This window comes from Strongylocentrotus purpuratus, unplaced genomic scaffold (assembly GCF_000002235.5).
Source record: "Strongylocentrotus purpuratus isolate Spur 01 unplaced genomic scaffold, Spur_5.0 spur5_scaffold_2, whole genome shotgun sequence".
NCBI classification, from domain to species: Eukaryota; Metazoa; Echinodermata; class Echinoidea; order Camarodonta; family Strongylocentrotidae; genus Strongylocentrotus; species Strongylocentrotus purpuratus.
The window spans coordinates 21071393-21087527 of record NW_022145605.1 but is presented as its reverse complement, the minus strand read 5'-3'; the positions used below and the strand labels follow the sequence as shown (position 1 = coordinate 21087527).

Genomic DNA, 16135 nt, shown 5'->3' with positions numbered 1-16135 from the left:
TTAAGTTCGTAAATGTATGTTTTGTTATTGTTTTCCTGTGTGTTGGTCGATAATGCTGAAGAATAATTTCTCTTTTTGTTTCACTTAAGAGGGATATCTCAAAGACGTTTACATGAATATAAGCCCGTGATTATAAGTCAATCTCTCCCTCCCTCCCTTTCTCTCTTTCCCTCTTTCTTTTTTCTCCTTTTCTCTGTCCTCTCATACTACCTATACCACACAGTGCTTGTGCAGGCCATGGACGGAATATTTACCTTCTAATCAATTAAGCCCACAATCGAAAACAGTTACTTGCCGCGCGTACGACCTGTCAAATATGTCAGTGTGCATTAAGCCCTGCTCCTAACAAACATATAATCAGCCTTACTTAACATCTATCACCTCTCCGTTAATTTTAGTTACTACCCCCCCCCCCCCCCCCCTCCTCTAAACGCCCTCCACTCGCCTTGCACGCTGAATGCTTTTTAATGCGCCCCTGATGTACAAACGGGTCGATGCGCGGTGCCCCATGTCAGACACGGCCGAGGCACGTAATAATGGCAATTATCTTTTGACAGCCTGGGCTAATAGAAAATTGCTCATTAGCAGTTAGCTGTGGACACATCCCACGTTTTCTTTCTTTTGACAAGAGCTGTGGGAGGGCTACTAGAATGGTTTAATCCGTTTGACTTCGATTTGTAATGGACATGGGGATATTATGTAATCAGTATTGAACGAGTGAGTGAGTGCCCATGCGCTACTGACCTGCACACCCCCCCCCCCTCCCCCTCCTCTCCAAAAAAAAAATCCTAAACATCTCGTGACTTCCGTACTTACCTTTGAGTGAATAGGTATTTGATCTCATCAATAGTTTCAGTTTACCACTTAATTTTAAGCGATTAAATTTGACAATTATTATTTCTGATGACTCATTAACCAAACTATGTACGGGACTAAATGTAATTGTAAGCATGATACATGTATCTGTAACATGGATTCAGGTTCATCTCACCATACAGAAACATAATACTGCACTTCGGTTTTCGTTATCACGATTGTAAAAGAAATGTAGCATATAACACTAGAAGAGAACGGTATTTAGAAGATCATTGAAATATCACAACTTTTAAAATGTTTGTGCGGATCTTTTCATTTGTTATTATTCAAACGGGACAAAGTGTCATCACCTTCTGATTACAATATTACCTGAAAATCGTGAAAATCAGAGAATATTGTACATCAATATTCATTTACGCATAGTGTCATCCTATTATATCATCCACCCAATCTAAAGAAAAATTATTTGTGAATAAAATTTGAAAACAAAAGTTAAAAGCCTGGGCAATTTGGAAAGGAATTGTTTTGTATTGTCTTCAATGTGAGACTTTTAATACGCACACTGAAATGCCTGCGTAATTCGATGATTCTTGCGAAAATTGAATTGCCAGCTGAGAAAGTATCATAAAATAATTTCATAAAATGCTTGATGTTTTGAGTCGGACCACAATTACAATGCTGTGAGGAGGTGAATAAATCGATAATCGAGAATATCCTGATTTTATACCCAAAATGAAAATTTGTTTTTAAACTTACTCCGGACGTGACTAACCCTTTTCGTGTGTGTTTATTTGTTTTTATAATGATAACCTAGAACATTTATAATGTTTTCACAATGTTGTAGATGTTATGAATATTATAGTTATCGTCTCTTTTTATTGATAAATAAGTACAATTATACCATCTCATATCGGATTGTATTGACGCCAACCTTCTTCTTCCTTGGCAAATGTCCCACAGACCGGAGCAGTCACTTTGGAGATTTCACCCCGCTGCCAGCCCCGCCAAGCGACCACAAGACCGCTGCTGCTGCCGCGGCTACCCAGCAGATGATGGCGGCGGCAGCAGCGATGCGCCCGCCAGACCTGTCGGCCCAGAACCCTGCCACCAAAGACATCAAGGTGACGCTAGAAGGAAGGGAGCTCTGGACCAAGTTTCATGAGATCGGAACCGAAATGATTATCACAAAAGCGGGAAGGTAAGAATGGACAATCTTTCTTATTTTTCTTTCTTTTTTTCTTCCTTCATTTATAATTTGAAGATGTTTTTTTCATACGTATATGATATAATACCAGGGTAATACGAGACTCTTTTAGTATACACTGTAAGAGAGACGAATTTCGATTGAGCTGTGATTTATGAATATATATTTTAGAATTGAAACAAAAAACAAAACAAATTTACAGATGCCTTCTCTTAAACGCATTTTAATCATTACCTTAATTATGGACACGTTTTCATTATTTACAAAAAAAGAAATCATGTACATCCGTACTGTCCCAGTTTTTTTATGAATATATTAATCAATAAATGGAAAATAGTGTATGGGAATTTAGACGAAGCGCCGTCATTATACGGCACTTTAACACTAAATAACTAATCGATTTGTGAAATGCGACAAACCCATAGCAAACAGTATGCTTGTGCATGAAAGATCCCCTTTGCGGCCCATTGTGTTCGGGCGTCAGCAGACACAGATGACTGAAGTAATTTGTGGTCATCGCTTTCTATGTGACGAGAATCTGTGAGTGTGTGCGCGTGTTTTTGTGTGCGTGAGTGCGTGTGTATATGGTGAGTGACCATTCGTCGGGGCAACCAAATCGCGGGGATATATTTAAATCGAAACAAAGCTTGTTTTCATCAATCATTTATTCAGAATGTATGTGTGTCCGTGCAGCAGTGGGACATGGCGACTATTATGAATAATTGATCATTCTGCATGCATGCATGCATTGCTGGGGAAGGAGAACTCAAATACTTTCTTTGAAAACCGAAGCCACACTCCTGGCTGTTTGTTGAAATATCCTACCCAGTAAACTTCTTTCTTTCTTTCAACTCAGCAAAATCAGCTTATTATAATGAATATCACACTGTTGATACAGAGGGTTTTTTTGCAGATAAAAATATCATCCCCTTTTTTTAGTTTATAGACAATACATTTTTCATGTCTTTCTCAAATATCAATTAATTTCCATATTTCAATATCGTCATAGAAGTTCAGTTTAGAATAGAATAATAAAGACGACAAATATAAGTTAGGGGTTTTCATGAACACCGATAAAATTTTTGTTTTGCTGTGCTTATGCTCTGTTCGCTTTAAAAACATTGCAGATTTATGTTTTGACAACTTTTCAAGTTAGACATTTTAGAGAAGTTTGTCCTCTTCTGAAATACCGCATTGGATCTTGAATGGGGATCTATATCCAAGCTCAGTTTTCGTCTAGTTCTTTTCTACTTCTTCCCTTTTTCTGAGATTCTTTTATTAAAAGATCTAAGGTTTTACTTTTAGGAAGTGCTCCAAAGTGGTCGCAATTACTCAAATACAAAAGATGATTTTCTATTTCCATATCAGTAGCTCCTGTTTGAACTCCGTATTACCTTTACCGAACCGCAAAGCATTATGAGGGTCATAATTGAGGTTTTACAGTTTGCTAGAGCTTTGTAAATAGAAGTAATAGTGTCATAATAAACTTACGTTACCATATCTTTCTCATTCCTTAGTTTGTTGTTTTGCCTAGTTGTTACATCATTATTGATGATTTTATCAGTATAGCAATGATACTTATCTTCTTACAAACTGTAACATGTTTATAAAGGGAATTGTTGAAAAACTATCTCTATTATAAGTAATACAACAATAAGACATATTACAGAACAGCATCTTAATATTAAATGTGTTCCTTTTGTAAATTGTTTATCCAACTGGCACCCGTATTTTCCAATCACAAAATATTTCAACTGTTTTCAAATCCTATTTTGTTTTGTTTAAAGGTTATATATTATATTGATTTTTGTAATAACTTTCATAAGTCTTTGATTGTCTTAATTATTTTACAATTACTTTCTTATATTTGCCCTTATCCATTTGGGTAGTATTTTCACAAGAATATAAACAAAACAAAAAAGAAATCTTCTAATAAAATAAACCAGTGGTGTGAATAAAAGTTTTTGAAGCGGACACGCGTTCACGCATTAATATAATCGGAATAAATATAGAAGTGAGGGATATCTAATAGTCCAAAATCAATTGTTTGTAAACCCGATACAGTGAACATTTAAAGCGAACCGCTTACCGTGTTTGATCAGAACATGTGGCTACGTGTCCCGCGGAAGTGGCGGGCTGAATTTCACAGCTGATAGCCCCTCTTGTCAAAGATTCTGTCGCCGCAGAATCTGTCGTGACCGCAAAATATTTTCAAGAACGATTATAAAGATCATAGTTTGGACCCATAATCTAGATATTTTTGCTTCAATTGTTTCTTTCAGTAACTTTTTATTCTAAATTTCCAAGAAGCAAAGAAAAGAGTGGTGTGGTAAAATCTATGATTGGAAGATTGCAGGCGACGACGGCTTGATTCCTAAACTGTGGAAGTTGGAGAATATTACACAAAGCATGTTAATTTGACTTTTGCTAGAAAAAAACTTACATGACAATTCAACATCATTGAATGGATGAGAAAAAATGGTTATTATCTGAGTGTGTTTTTATTATTGTCAGTGTTATTCACACATAAATAAGTGAACAAGAATATTCAACATAGGTCTGAATGTACTATTTGTTTATGTTAAATCTTACACCCTATTTGGAAAGCCATGAGGACATTTCATGCATTTTTAAATGCATAAAACATGTAAATCCTGTATCGGTTTATTATTTGGGTGTATAATTTTCTACTATTTGCTATGAATAATCTTATTGCAAACTTTGTAATCAAATATTCAAAAGATGAAAAAGAGAACGAATTTACAAAAGGTCAAGATTGTACCAAATTGTAAAGAGTTTGACAACTGTTCCTCTCCCTTTAAATGAAATGAAATGCAGCGATTTCGTATTTTATGAATGCAATTAAAGAATACATACGGACGTTAACACATTGAACATCGAATTTACTTTAGTACTTATTGTCCATTATGTTCTCCTTACTGTTTACAGGGTAATTTTATGAATTAGAATAGCCATAACACACAGGTCCAAATATTTCTTTAACAACAGTTCGTGCTTTTTCACAACAATTAGGGATATTGAATGAAATGGAACTTTAACACTTTTATGTCAGTTCCGAAATAAAGTAAAGCAAATTTTAAAGAGATACAAGATTTGTCATTATAACACAAACCAAAATGTTTGTCTAGATCGTCGCTACATCATTCGTATAACATTGCAGAACGTAAATATTATTTACCCCAATGCTCTAAAATATATATATACCCCTGTGTTAATTGGCATTTGTATCTAATTCATAGCAGAAATGGGTCACAACATACAAATATAATTATACCATTGTATCAAGCATGACTACGGACATGATGACGGTTGTATACAAGGAATGTGTTAGAATACCTCCACACAAACATGGCTGTACAAGTATTAGGTTGGGTTGTGTTGTCATCTATTGCTATGTGATGATACATAATGACATGTCGTGAAAGAAACTGATCTATTCTTGCGCAGGTACAACATCCATAAGACAGCGGAGAATAGTCCCATGAGGGCTATTCAACCCCTCGCTTTGAGACGTCGAAGCTAGTGCATCAAGCTTGTCTCCGCATAATTATCAAGATTATCGAAACAGTTAGATCTTTTGTCCGCTGCTCTTTTCATGCTGTTCAACTCACTCAACTCTCTCCTTCCCCTCCCATAGAACTGCCCTTAATACACCTATTTAGGCTGGCCTATAGTCCCGCTATACAACCGTCGCGCAGGACTAAAACACTCTTTTCTCCAACGTTCACAATTGGCTTTCAATGCTTCGATTTAATCTTGTTTTTTGCAACCCCCTTTAGAAATAAAAGAGAGTATTCAGGGGTTAGAAAACGTTTTTGGCAAACTGACTGGGCGGAGTTTTATCCCGGGTTGAGATGATGGGAAACTAATTATTTGGCTATTGATGCCTTTGTGATGGCCGTAGAAAATCCATGTGGTCTTTTCAAGATTCTTGGCAGAGGTGAGGGGTAATGTGAGGTTTCAACTGGAGTGATTATTGACCCCCTTTCAGGCAATTTATAAAGAAAGGGAAAATGATATACAGAAAGGGGAAATGATGTGGTCGAGGGCACAACGGTTAATTCTCATTCTTTCATCTTCGTCTCCCTGTTCTTTCTTTTCCCCTCTGTAGCTCACTCCCTTCTTCCCCCTTATCTTTTTATGTTTATCACTTTCCCATCCTCTTCCTTCATACCATTTTTTTCTGTACTCCTTTTCCTTTCTAACTCACTCCTTCCTCTTTTCGCTCCTTCAGTCTCTCTGTCTCTCTGTCTCTCTCTCTCTCTCTCTCTCTCTCTCTGTCTCTCTCTGTATCTGTCTATGTCTCCCCCCTCTCTCTCTCTCATTCACTCTCTCTTTCCCTCACTCTTTCCCCTCATTCTGTCAGGTTCTGTCGCCTCCCTCTCATCTTTCCATTTGTGTGTCTCCTTCTTTCTTTTGTCCGGCCGCAGTATAGAATAACTAATGATGAACAAAAAGTACGGCAATGCATGTGGTTTAGAATCCTATCTTCTACTGTACGATACACGTATTGCCCCAGCGAACCATTTTAATGGGATCAGAGTGACATGAATGCTTAGATATATAGGAAAGTATAAAGACAGCTTTCCATCTTATTTTAAGTTAAATGGCAGATAATTTGCCTCTTATGTCGCCTTAGATATTACTGTCCGATTATCAACCGGCCTCAAATTATCTCGATCTCTGTCAGACATGTCTGTATAACTTTTCTGTCTTTCTTTTTTTCTCTCTCTCGCTCCCCCTCTCTCTCTCTCTCTCTCTCTCTCTCTCTCTCTCTCTCTCTCACACACACTCTCTCCATGTCCCTCGACATCTCTCTCTCTCTCTCTTTATTATAATATCTATCTTCCTCCCTCCCTCCATTATTTCTTTTCTCTTTTCACTCATTCTGTTTCTCTTCTTCTTCATCTATTGATCCGTATTCATAATATTGTACGTTTCTATCCAGATAAACTCTCTGCACGTTCATTTATTTATTTTGACAAAATTAATATTTGTAAGTTTTATTAAAATGTATGTATAATGTTGTATTATATATTTTCACTTCTGTCTCATTCTTATTGTCCCGAATGATCTATATTCCTTCTTTGTTATGTTTTACTCGGCATTTAATATCATTCACAGCCACACCCTAAAAGGAAGACCCCCCCCCCCCAAAAAAAAAAAAAAAAAAAAAAAATCGTTGCAAAATTTCAAGAGATAAGCAGAACATAGACTCAGCTAGCTAAGGCTTCATTTGGCATGATATGAATTATTTCGTTCGAGGAAGTGTCGTGGAGTCTTCATTCCTGATAAGCATAATAATTGTAGCTCCAAATCATTTGTCAGTTCTCATTGTGTCCCCTTTTTAAATCCCAATACGTCATTCCCTGAAGCACAAATGTCCACACTGATGATAGACTACATGGATGGACCAAGGTTATGGTAATGACGAAATGATCATCTCAAAATAAACACTACAATTCAATATTAGGAGGTTGACCAACTGACTCCCAACGCTAGCATTCTCGCTTGCGATGCCTGCAAAAATACAAGATCAATACGGCTCGTGATTTGATTTCGCTTTAATTCAACTATCTAATTTCACCTATGCGCCACGACATACACTGTAATAACAGTATCCTTACTTAACATCGTCGTGAGCAATGCCCTAAACTAAACAATCATCTTGCAATTAACTCATAGACCCATTTACATTCGGGTATATTAAGTCAGTTTGGTCTTTTCCATTCTCCATTCTCTCTCTCTCTCTCTCTCTCTCTCTCTCTCTCTCTCTCTCTCTCTCTCTCTCTCTCTCTCTATTTCTCCATCTTTCCGGATTTTCGAAAGTACACATTAGATTTGTTTCAGGCTTTGTTTAACTTCTTCATTTCTAGATTTTTAAGTTCTCTTCATCTTATAGGAAAACTTTCTGGACACCATCCAACTAACCCCTCCCACCCTTCCTAGTTTCCCTTGTTTTTTCTCTATCTTTAGTACTTCATGTCTCTCTCTCTCTCTCTCTCTCTCTCTCTCTCTCCCTCTCTCTCTCTCCCTCTCTTCCCCCTGTCTCTAAATCTTTCGCCAACTTCTTTTATCTTTATCCAACATCATCTTATAGGAAAAATTTCTGGACACCATTCAACTAACCCCTCCCACCCCTCCTAGTTTCCCTTGTTCTTTCTCTATCTTTGGTACTTTCTGTCCCTCTCTCTCTCTCCCTCTCTCTCTCTCTCTCCCTCTCTTCGCCAACTTCTTTTATCTTTATCCAACCACCCCCCCCCTTAATTTGGTTCCCTGATTATTATTCCCCGGCCTGTCCCACGTCTCTCATCAACTGATGAACATCAGGGCAAATTAAGAGACGGGGAATTCAATTTGATTGTCATCGTTGTAATTAGGGTTGGGGATAATATGTTTACGTTGTATAGTTACCCCGTATAATTCAAGATCATTTTGATGGGGCAAAATGGATAATATTGTATGTCATTCGGAAAAAATACCTCTATTGGCATGATGAGTGCATGATGCACAATTTTTGCTATATAAAATTATAAATGTACTGGAATAAACAAAGATGATATGTAATTGGCCTTAGCAAAATATGGTTAAAAACAAACGTGGCTGGGTAAACAAAGGAGATGGAAAAGCAAAAGGAATACGAAGACATAGAAAGAAAATGAGAAGAAAAAACATTAACGATGATGATGATGACGATGAAGGAGAAGAAAAATCAAGGAAATAGGAAGGAAAGGGTAAAAGAAAGAAACAAAAGTAAACAAAAAGAAAGGACAGAAGAAGCAGAAAATAAAGAAGTACAATAAAAGAAAGAGAGAAAAGACAAGTAAATGAAGAAGAGGAAGCAAAAAGAATAAACAGATACAAAAGTAAATTTTAAATTTTAAAAAAGTGTACGATGCAAGAAGTTGCATGAACGACGTCGTTACAGGAACTACATATTTTCTGACCATGTGTAATTACCATTGCACTTTTTGGATAGCAGATAGGTTATTCTTTTCTATATTTCGTGGACATATGGAGGGTCATATCTAATTATTGTTAAGCGGACTTACTCAAATAGACAGTACACGGCCACCGTGTATCAGTGTATCTTTTGGTCATCTTCCTTGTTGCTGCCTTCCCATTCTTAACAATGTATCGCGGCGGTTGCTGAAGGCTATAATTTGCGATGTTTGCTCTCTCATTGACGGCTTCTATTCCACTGGCTTAGGGGATGAGCAGGGTGGAAGTGGGTAAAGGTCCGCTAAGCAAAGATGTCAACAAATTAGACAACACTCTTTCCTTTAATGGCCTTTGCCCACAGTGACAGATGCGAGTCTTCAAAAACCCATCCCGCATTACTATACAAAGAATAAAATGGTCGGGACTAGAGGAAACGGATAACAACTCATTTAGCGGGATAATTTCCGAAATATGATGATGAAGAAGAGATCATGGTAGTGATAATACTTCCCCTGGGAGTCAGGTGTGACAACTATAATTGGAGGAGGGATTACGTAACGAGGCTGTCAATAGTGGACTATTTAGGCTTACCGGTAGGAAGAATTATAGATTCATAATTAAAGCTTTCACACTGTTTATACATAAATCATTTATAATACATTAACAATTTGTAAGGTTCACGACGCTATTAAAGAATACAAATTTGTTCCTCTTGTTCAAAGGTAAATTATGGAAGAATATTATCTAAGTCTTCTAAATGATTGGTGAAAAACAACTACCGATTTACAGCGAGTTCCCTTTGCTTCACGTTCTTACCTCCGCAAAGCGCTGTGATCACGTTAGTTTTTCAAGCACTCTCGCCCTCTGTTTGAAGTAGTTTTGTCGGGTCGTTATTTGCCCAGACTGGTGATGTTGTCCCCCTCTTGATCCGAGCACTTGTGTTGCCATTGTTCCCAAGTGTCGCCAAAGACTCTTGTTCTCAATGATACTTGTGGCACTTGTCGATTGCCTCTCACCCGTGTTGATAATATCGGATAAATAGGTATCGTGGTGTCGTGGTATAGTGGATCATTCCATTGACACTCCATCCAAGGGCATTAATCCACACTTGCCGCTCTCCATCCAGGTGTAAGTGGGTACCTGAAAGTTGCTGGGGTAGTAATAATGACAGGGACCTTACGAAGAACAGCTCTGATACTGATGAGGCTGTCCTGGGTAAACAAAATAATTATCACATGTATTATTGTTGTTATTATTATTTTCATTATAATAATATTGATTATCATTGTTATTATCATAATAATTATTCCTAGTAGTATTGTTATTGTCATTATCATGATCAATATTATTACTTTTGTTTTTCTTCTTCTTCTTTTTCTTTTTCTTATTATTAACATCATTATTAGAATACCTTTATTAATATTAAATGATAATGCATGTATTCGAAAGTATGGACTTAGGTACAATTATAAGGGACGAGTATTGATGCTATCTTTTAAAATATTTACCGGAGATGTGTTCAAGCATGCAAGACATTGCGACTCATCTGTCCGTCTGAATTAATGATTCAAATACATATTGTGACGTATAGGGCATTCAGAGCTTGTGTAATTTTAGCGCGAAAACCACCCATGTAAATTACATCTATTATCGATTATCCCGCATAAGAGGTAGAATGTTAACGAAAACATTCAATGTTCTTTTTATTCTTTATTGCTTATTTCGGTAGAAACATTTTTCAATATCTTTCAAAATCCACTTTGTGTGGCAGTTTTAGACACTTTTTCGAAATTTCTAGATGTTCTATTATGGAAGTCATATCAAATCACGTAAACAAATTAGTTCATGCTCAGTGGACTTGTCAAATAGTACGAACATTTTCATTCTATGACTACGTACATGATTTCATATTGCCCAGTATGAAACACATTCTAGTAGCAGACCAGAAATTAATATCTAAACCAAACAAACCTTCTCAATTTGGCACCGGGTTCTGGCAACTGTTACAAGTTCATGTTTCTATTGAAACCGTGGGATTGTGGGAGCAAAAAGAGGGATCTGTGTTTTGTTCATGGTTCTACACACCACTTTATATGAAGTGGAAAAATATCTACATGCAGAACTTCAGGGTTAGAGCAATAGAATAGAAATCAAACTTTTTGTAGTCCCGTCTATAGAGTTTAGCGGACCCCTCGCTGATCGGATTGCCGGTATCAATAGCGCAGCGGAACTGCTGGAGTTTTCACCGATTAACCTCGATCTCGCACAAGGAGAAAGAGATTTTACTCTCCATTTATCGGCGCCTATACCACGTTCTATCATATCTATTCTTCATAGTTTTGGGGCAGTCTCTGGAAGCGGACGGCGATGGAGCCAGTACTTAAACAAGAGGGGGGAATCCTTCTAGTCTGACGTAGACAATCGAAACCAACTCAACCAGAGTCAAAGCCGTGTTGAATCGTTTTACACCACCCCAAAAACCACGAGTTTCTTTTTCTATTCGAACGGGATATCATAACCCTCATCATGAATAATACACCTATTGTGATCCTGTTTCAATTTTTATCGAGTGTATGATGGAATTTATTGTGCTTTATTGTTATGATTATACAAAATGGCCTCGCGTATCCATTATACACGCTCTCTCAAAAAAAATATTAGGCATTTTTTTCTTTTTCTCTGGGTTACAGGCTGTAGGTATGTTTCTCTCTCTCTCTCTCTCTCTCTCTCTCTTTCTTTTCTCTTTTTCCTTTTCTTTTCTTTTCAAGATAATAATGAATTTGTAGCTGCTACGAAATGTCATTCTTCAATAATGATTCAATGATTTAAATGATTTTATTACACATGCAAAACATAATACAATGAATAATTAGGTATATTACACAAAATAAACAATAAAACGACAAATATAATAATAATGGCACGTGACAAAAGGAACTAACTAGAAGCAGAGCTTGTTGAAGTATCATTTCATCAGAGGCTGTTTTACAATTTACAATACGCCTTGAAAACAAAGTGCATGCATAATCAATCAATCAAAAAATATGTAGTAAAGAAATTATAAATTGGGGGAGGGGGGATAAAAGAGAGAAAAAAATGGGGGAATAGTCACGCCCTTAACGAATCAATGTATTCACACACACACACCCACGTATACGTTTATACATTATAACAATAATAACATTATTCTCCTTTTTCTACCCATGCAAAAAGACGGGAACAAAATCTTAGATGTATATATTTTTATTTGTCTACATCTAGATCACACATTACGAGCCGTTTATAAACAAAGAGAATGGCGCCTCTGTAAATATCAGCTTTTAGACTGTCACGTGCACCAACCGGGTCAGTCTAGGGTCAAATAATATTGCGCGGTCTGCTTGCGCATCATTTTTGTGCATTTGAGGGGTGGTAAGGATGTCGGGTATTTGATTTGAAATTAGTATCAGTTGTTGAAAGAGTTATGCTTTATTATTCTCTCATATATACATGTATACTCATATATATATCGTTCTCTTATATGTATAAAGATGTCCTGTTAATACAACATGTAGGGTTATAGAACAAATAATTCAATCTGGATACTCCTTCATCACGGGAATACACAAATAACGATTAAAACAATGGAAATAAAAAATCCTGGATAGTTCACTTCTTTACTAAAATCGAAACCGGTCACATTGTACAAGTAAACTCTCAACTCTCAATTATTTAGATTATTTCAATTGCTTTAATCTTGTACATAGATATTAATATATATATATCTATATATAATTTAAAACACGCCTATTTTTCTAGACTGTTTTTGTTTAGCATTTTGGTTTTAAACTCTTCTATTATTTATCATGATTTTTCAATTCTGTTCATCGTTCATTGGGTGTATTCCCCCATCATTATGTTTACGCGTGTCGAGATAAGTAACTTGTTTCATTACCGAACAAAAAGATCAGAGACTGGATGTATTCCTTCTGTCACACACACTTGGGAATAATCGTGAAAACACCAGTCGATGTGTTAAGTAAACAAGCAGTGTAATTCATCACGGTGATTACGACTTGTCGCTGGTGTGCGTGTGCGTGTGCGTGCGTGTGTGTATGCTTGCATTCTCCTTTTTTTTGGTTTCCCCATCACTGGTACATACTGTATATTAACGAGATTAAGCAATTGTGATTTTCTGGTAGCAATATTCATTGACGCGCACACACAATCGCCATACGGGGTGTCGATGGATTTGTTAGTGAACAAGCCGGGATTCCAATTGAGTGCGCGTTGTATTACTTTCAACATGACTTGATCGCAGGGTCTGATCTATGATCAATATCTCCAGGCTAGTATGATTAAGGGAGGTGTAATTGGCTCACCTCCCTCCTAATATTCATTAATGAAAAGTAATGAATATATATCGTCCCACCGACTTAGAACCAGGCAGTCATGTCACAAACTTAAAGTGGATTGTACTTCTTCCACTTTCTCTCACTCTCAGCCTTTGGACAAGTCCCTTTCAAAAAGATGGTTATGAATGTAAGACATATAGGGCGAACGCGACATGAGATGTTAAAAGGCAGAGGGCAACATGACGTTCCCCCTACTGTTCCTTGCTCTCTTGCCGTCTGTCTCCCAAACAGACCTATCATTTCTCTCGTGTTTTCCCGCCCCGAGCGTTGCTATCGCGATACACCCTCGTGCTCTGTCGTCTGCGTGTCATAGGTGCCTCTAATCTCGTTATGATATAATAATACAAACTATGATAACCAAGCTGGCAGATATCGCTTGTTTTTTGTTTTTTCTATGTCTTGATTTCTTTTCTTTAGAATGACTTTTCTGGATTTTTCTTCACAATGTAGAGCTTTGACTTTGTCGATTGAAATGATAGCACGGTTTGACCGACGTGTAAAGTGACTGATTTTTTTGTGTGGATTTTTAAGTCGGATTATAGACCTTTTCTCTATCTCCGACTCTCTCCCTCTTTACAACTTTCTTCTTCTTCTTCTTCTTCTTCTTCTTCTTCTTCTTCTTCTTCTTCTTCAGTCTCTCCAATATCATGCTCTCACTCCATCACTCTATCTCTCTATCTTTTCTTTCCTTCTTTCTTTTGGATTATTTGCTCTCTGTCTGTACCACTCTTCCTGTTTCTCTCATTTTTGTATGTTTCTTTTGTTTGTTTTGCCTTTGATTTTCAACTCTCCGTTCTTCCTTTCTCGATTTTTCAATCTTCATTTCTTGCTCTTTGGGTCGTATATTTTCTTAAAAGTTTAAACCCTTGTAGTTTGTAGACACCTCGAAGATTATTTTTGACCAACATGTGTACCCGTCGGCTGTTTTAATAATCCACAATCATAACTACACTGACCGCCAGCGGAGTCAGAAACCGGGTCAAAAGTCATTGCTTTGTTCCTCCTATTTCATACCTTGTTCCTTCCAAAATGAAACACTTTTATTGCCCCCAAGGTCCTGGTTTGGCGTCCGTCTTCGGAATTATTTTGCTTGTCGCGAAGTTGTCATCTACCCTAGATGCTGTGCTCACGGCTACGCTCCCGCCGGCGAGATGTACTATAAATCAGAAGGGGTAGCCTATAGAATCCGCCAAAGACTAACATCATGCAACAGCCATATGCAAATAGTGCTAGCTATGGCGGCGGTGGTAATTGAATTACATACATGAGATTGCCCAATTGAAGAATTACCTGGAGAAAAACATGTCATACTCACTCTCGGTTTCATCTTGTTGTTGTTTTTTCTACTGATGTGCAATCGGGATATTAGGAGCCATATGTGGGACTACACCTCGTCTGGGTTGAGTGGGGAAGATGGCCGTGTTTATGCAACAAACACCGCAGTTGTTAAAAATGAATTTCTCTGATTAATATTTCACGCATTTGCGAATGATATTTTGACAGTTCAAAACGTTGGGCTCATGACGGTGAAGGGGATTTAGGATCCTTGGATATTTTTTCAACAGCCATGAAGGTCTTTTCAAATAACCTCAACTTATATTCATTTTTTGTTAACCAATGCATGCATGCTTTTTTCCTCTAAATATTTATCGATCTTTAACTTCTCTACATCAATCCGACCACAAATCTTTCGTTAATCATGTTGTTTATTTTACACACTTCTTCCTGGACGTTCCTCTAAGAGTTTTAAACATAATTCTTCTGGCCGTCCTTTTTCTTTCTAAAGGCCTAAATCAAGTAGTGATGGCACAAAATGAAAAAACCCTTCACAATAATGTTTGCCTCATTTATGTGGACAAAGAGGCATACACGTGGTTGATTTCGGCGGTTGTAACTTCTTGATGGGTTGTTATTGTTTCGTTATTTTTTAAATGTTTTGAAATGGAATCTTATATGTATTCTTTCTTCGATAGTATTAAGGCTGGAGAGGTCCTTGGCAATACCGGTTGTAATTTACATATTTCGTGTTTTGGTGCAATGTTTTTTTCTCAACACAATTTACAAAAAAGACTCGCGTCTTTTAAAAGTGCATGATATATTTCACACGTACCAATCACACATTCTTATAAGAAAGGCGAGGCAACGGGGAAGCCATTATGAACCGTTATTTCTTTTTGAACTTTAATATTCCACTGTGAAAATTGAAATTTTAGGGTTGAAATCTGACAAGCAAATATAGCGTCCTAGCACGATATGGGTATCAATTGGGTGTGAACCTGATGCATTTCAAAACTTGGGCCGTCAGATCTATTCTACATATAACCCTCGGTGGTTAACTGATTTTTAAGATTAGATTATGAGCGAAGGCGAACCTTAACCAGGTTAGCTCTGTAGGAATTCAGGTGTCTTCGCCAATCTAGAAAAGTATGGAGTGGGTGAGAGAGAGAGAGAGAGAGAGAGAGAGAGAGAGAGAGAGAGAGAGAGAGAGAGAGAGGGGGAGAGAGAGAGGGAGAGAGATAAGAAAGAGAGAGGAATGAAAGATTGGAAGAAGAAAAAAAAAGAGAGGTGGAATGATAGAGAAGCAAAGGATTGGGAGATAATAAGAAAGGGAGAGAAAGAGAGAGAGAGAGAGAGAGAGATATATATATATAGAGAGAGAGAGAGAGAGAGAGAGAGAGAGAGAGAGAGCTAAAGATAAAGAGTATAAGAGATAGATAGGATCATAGGAGATGAGTTAAAGCATAGACGTAATGGTTAA

General features: G+C 37.2%; 1 protein-coding gene across 2 annotated transcripts in view; it reads left to right on the top strand.

Moving 5' to 3' along the window:
• The window catches only part of LOC592389 (T-box transcription factor TBX3), a 59356-nt gene that overhangs the window by 6621 nt on the left and 36600 nt on the right, over positions 1-16135 (top strand). For both annotated transcript variants that reach the window (XM_011681887.2, XM_791917.5), the window contains exon 2: positions 1777-2014. In XM_011681887.2, the coding sequence (XP_011680189.2) occupies positions 1777-2014 (238 nt within the window). The remainder of the gene's footprint in view (positions 1-1776; positions 2015-16135) is intronic.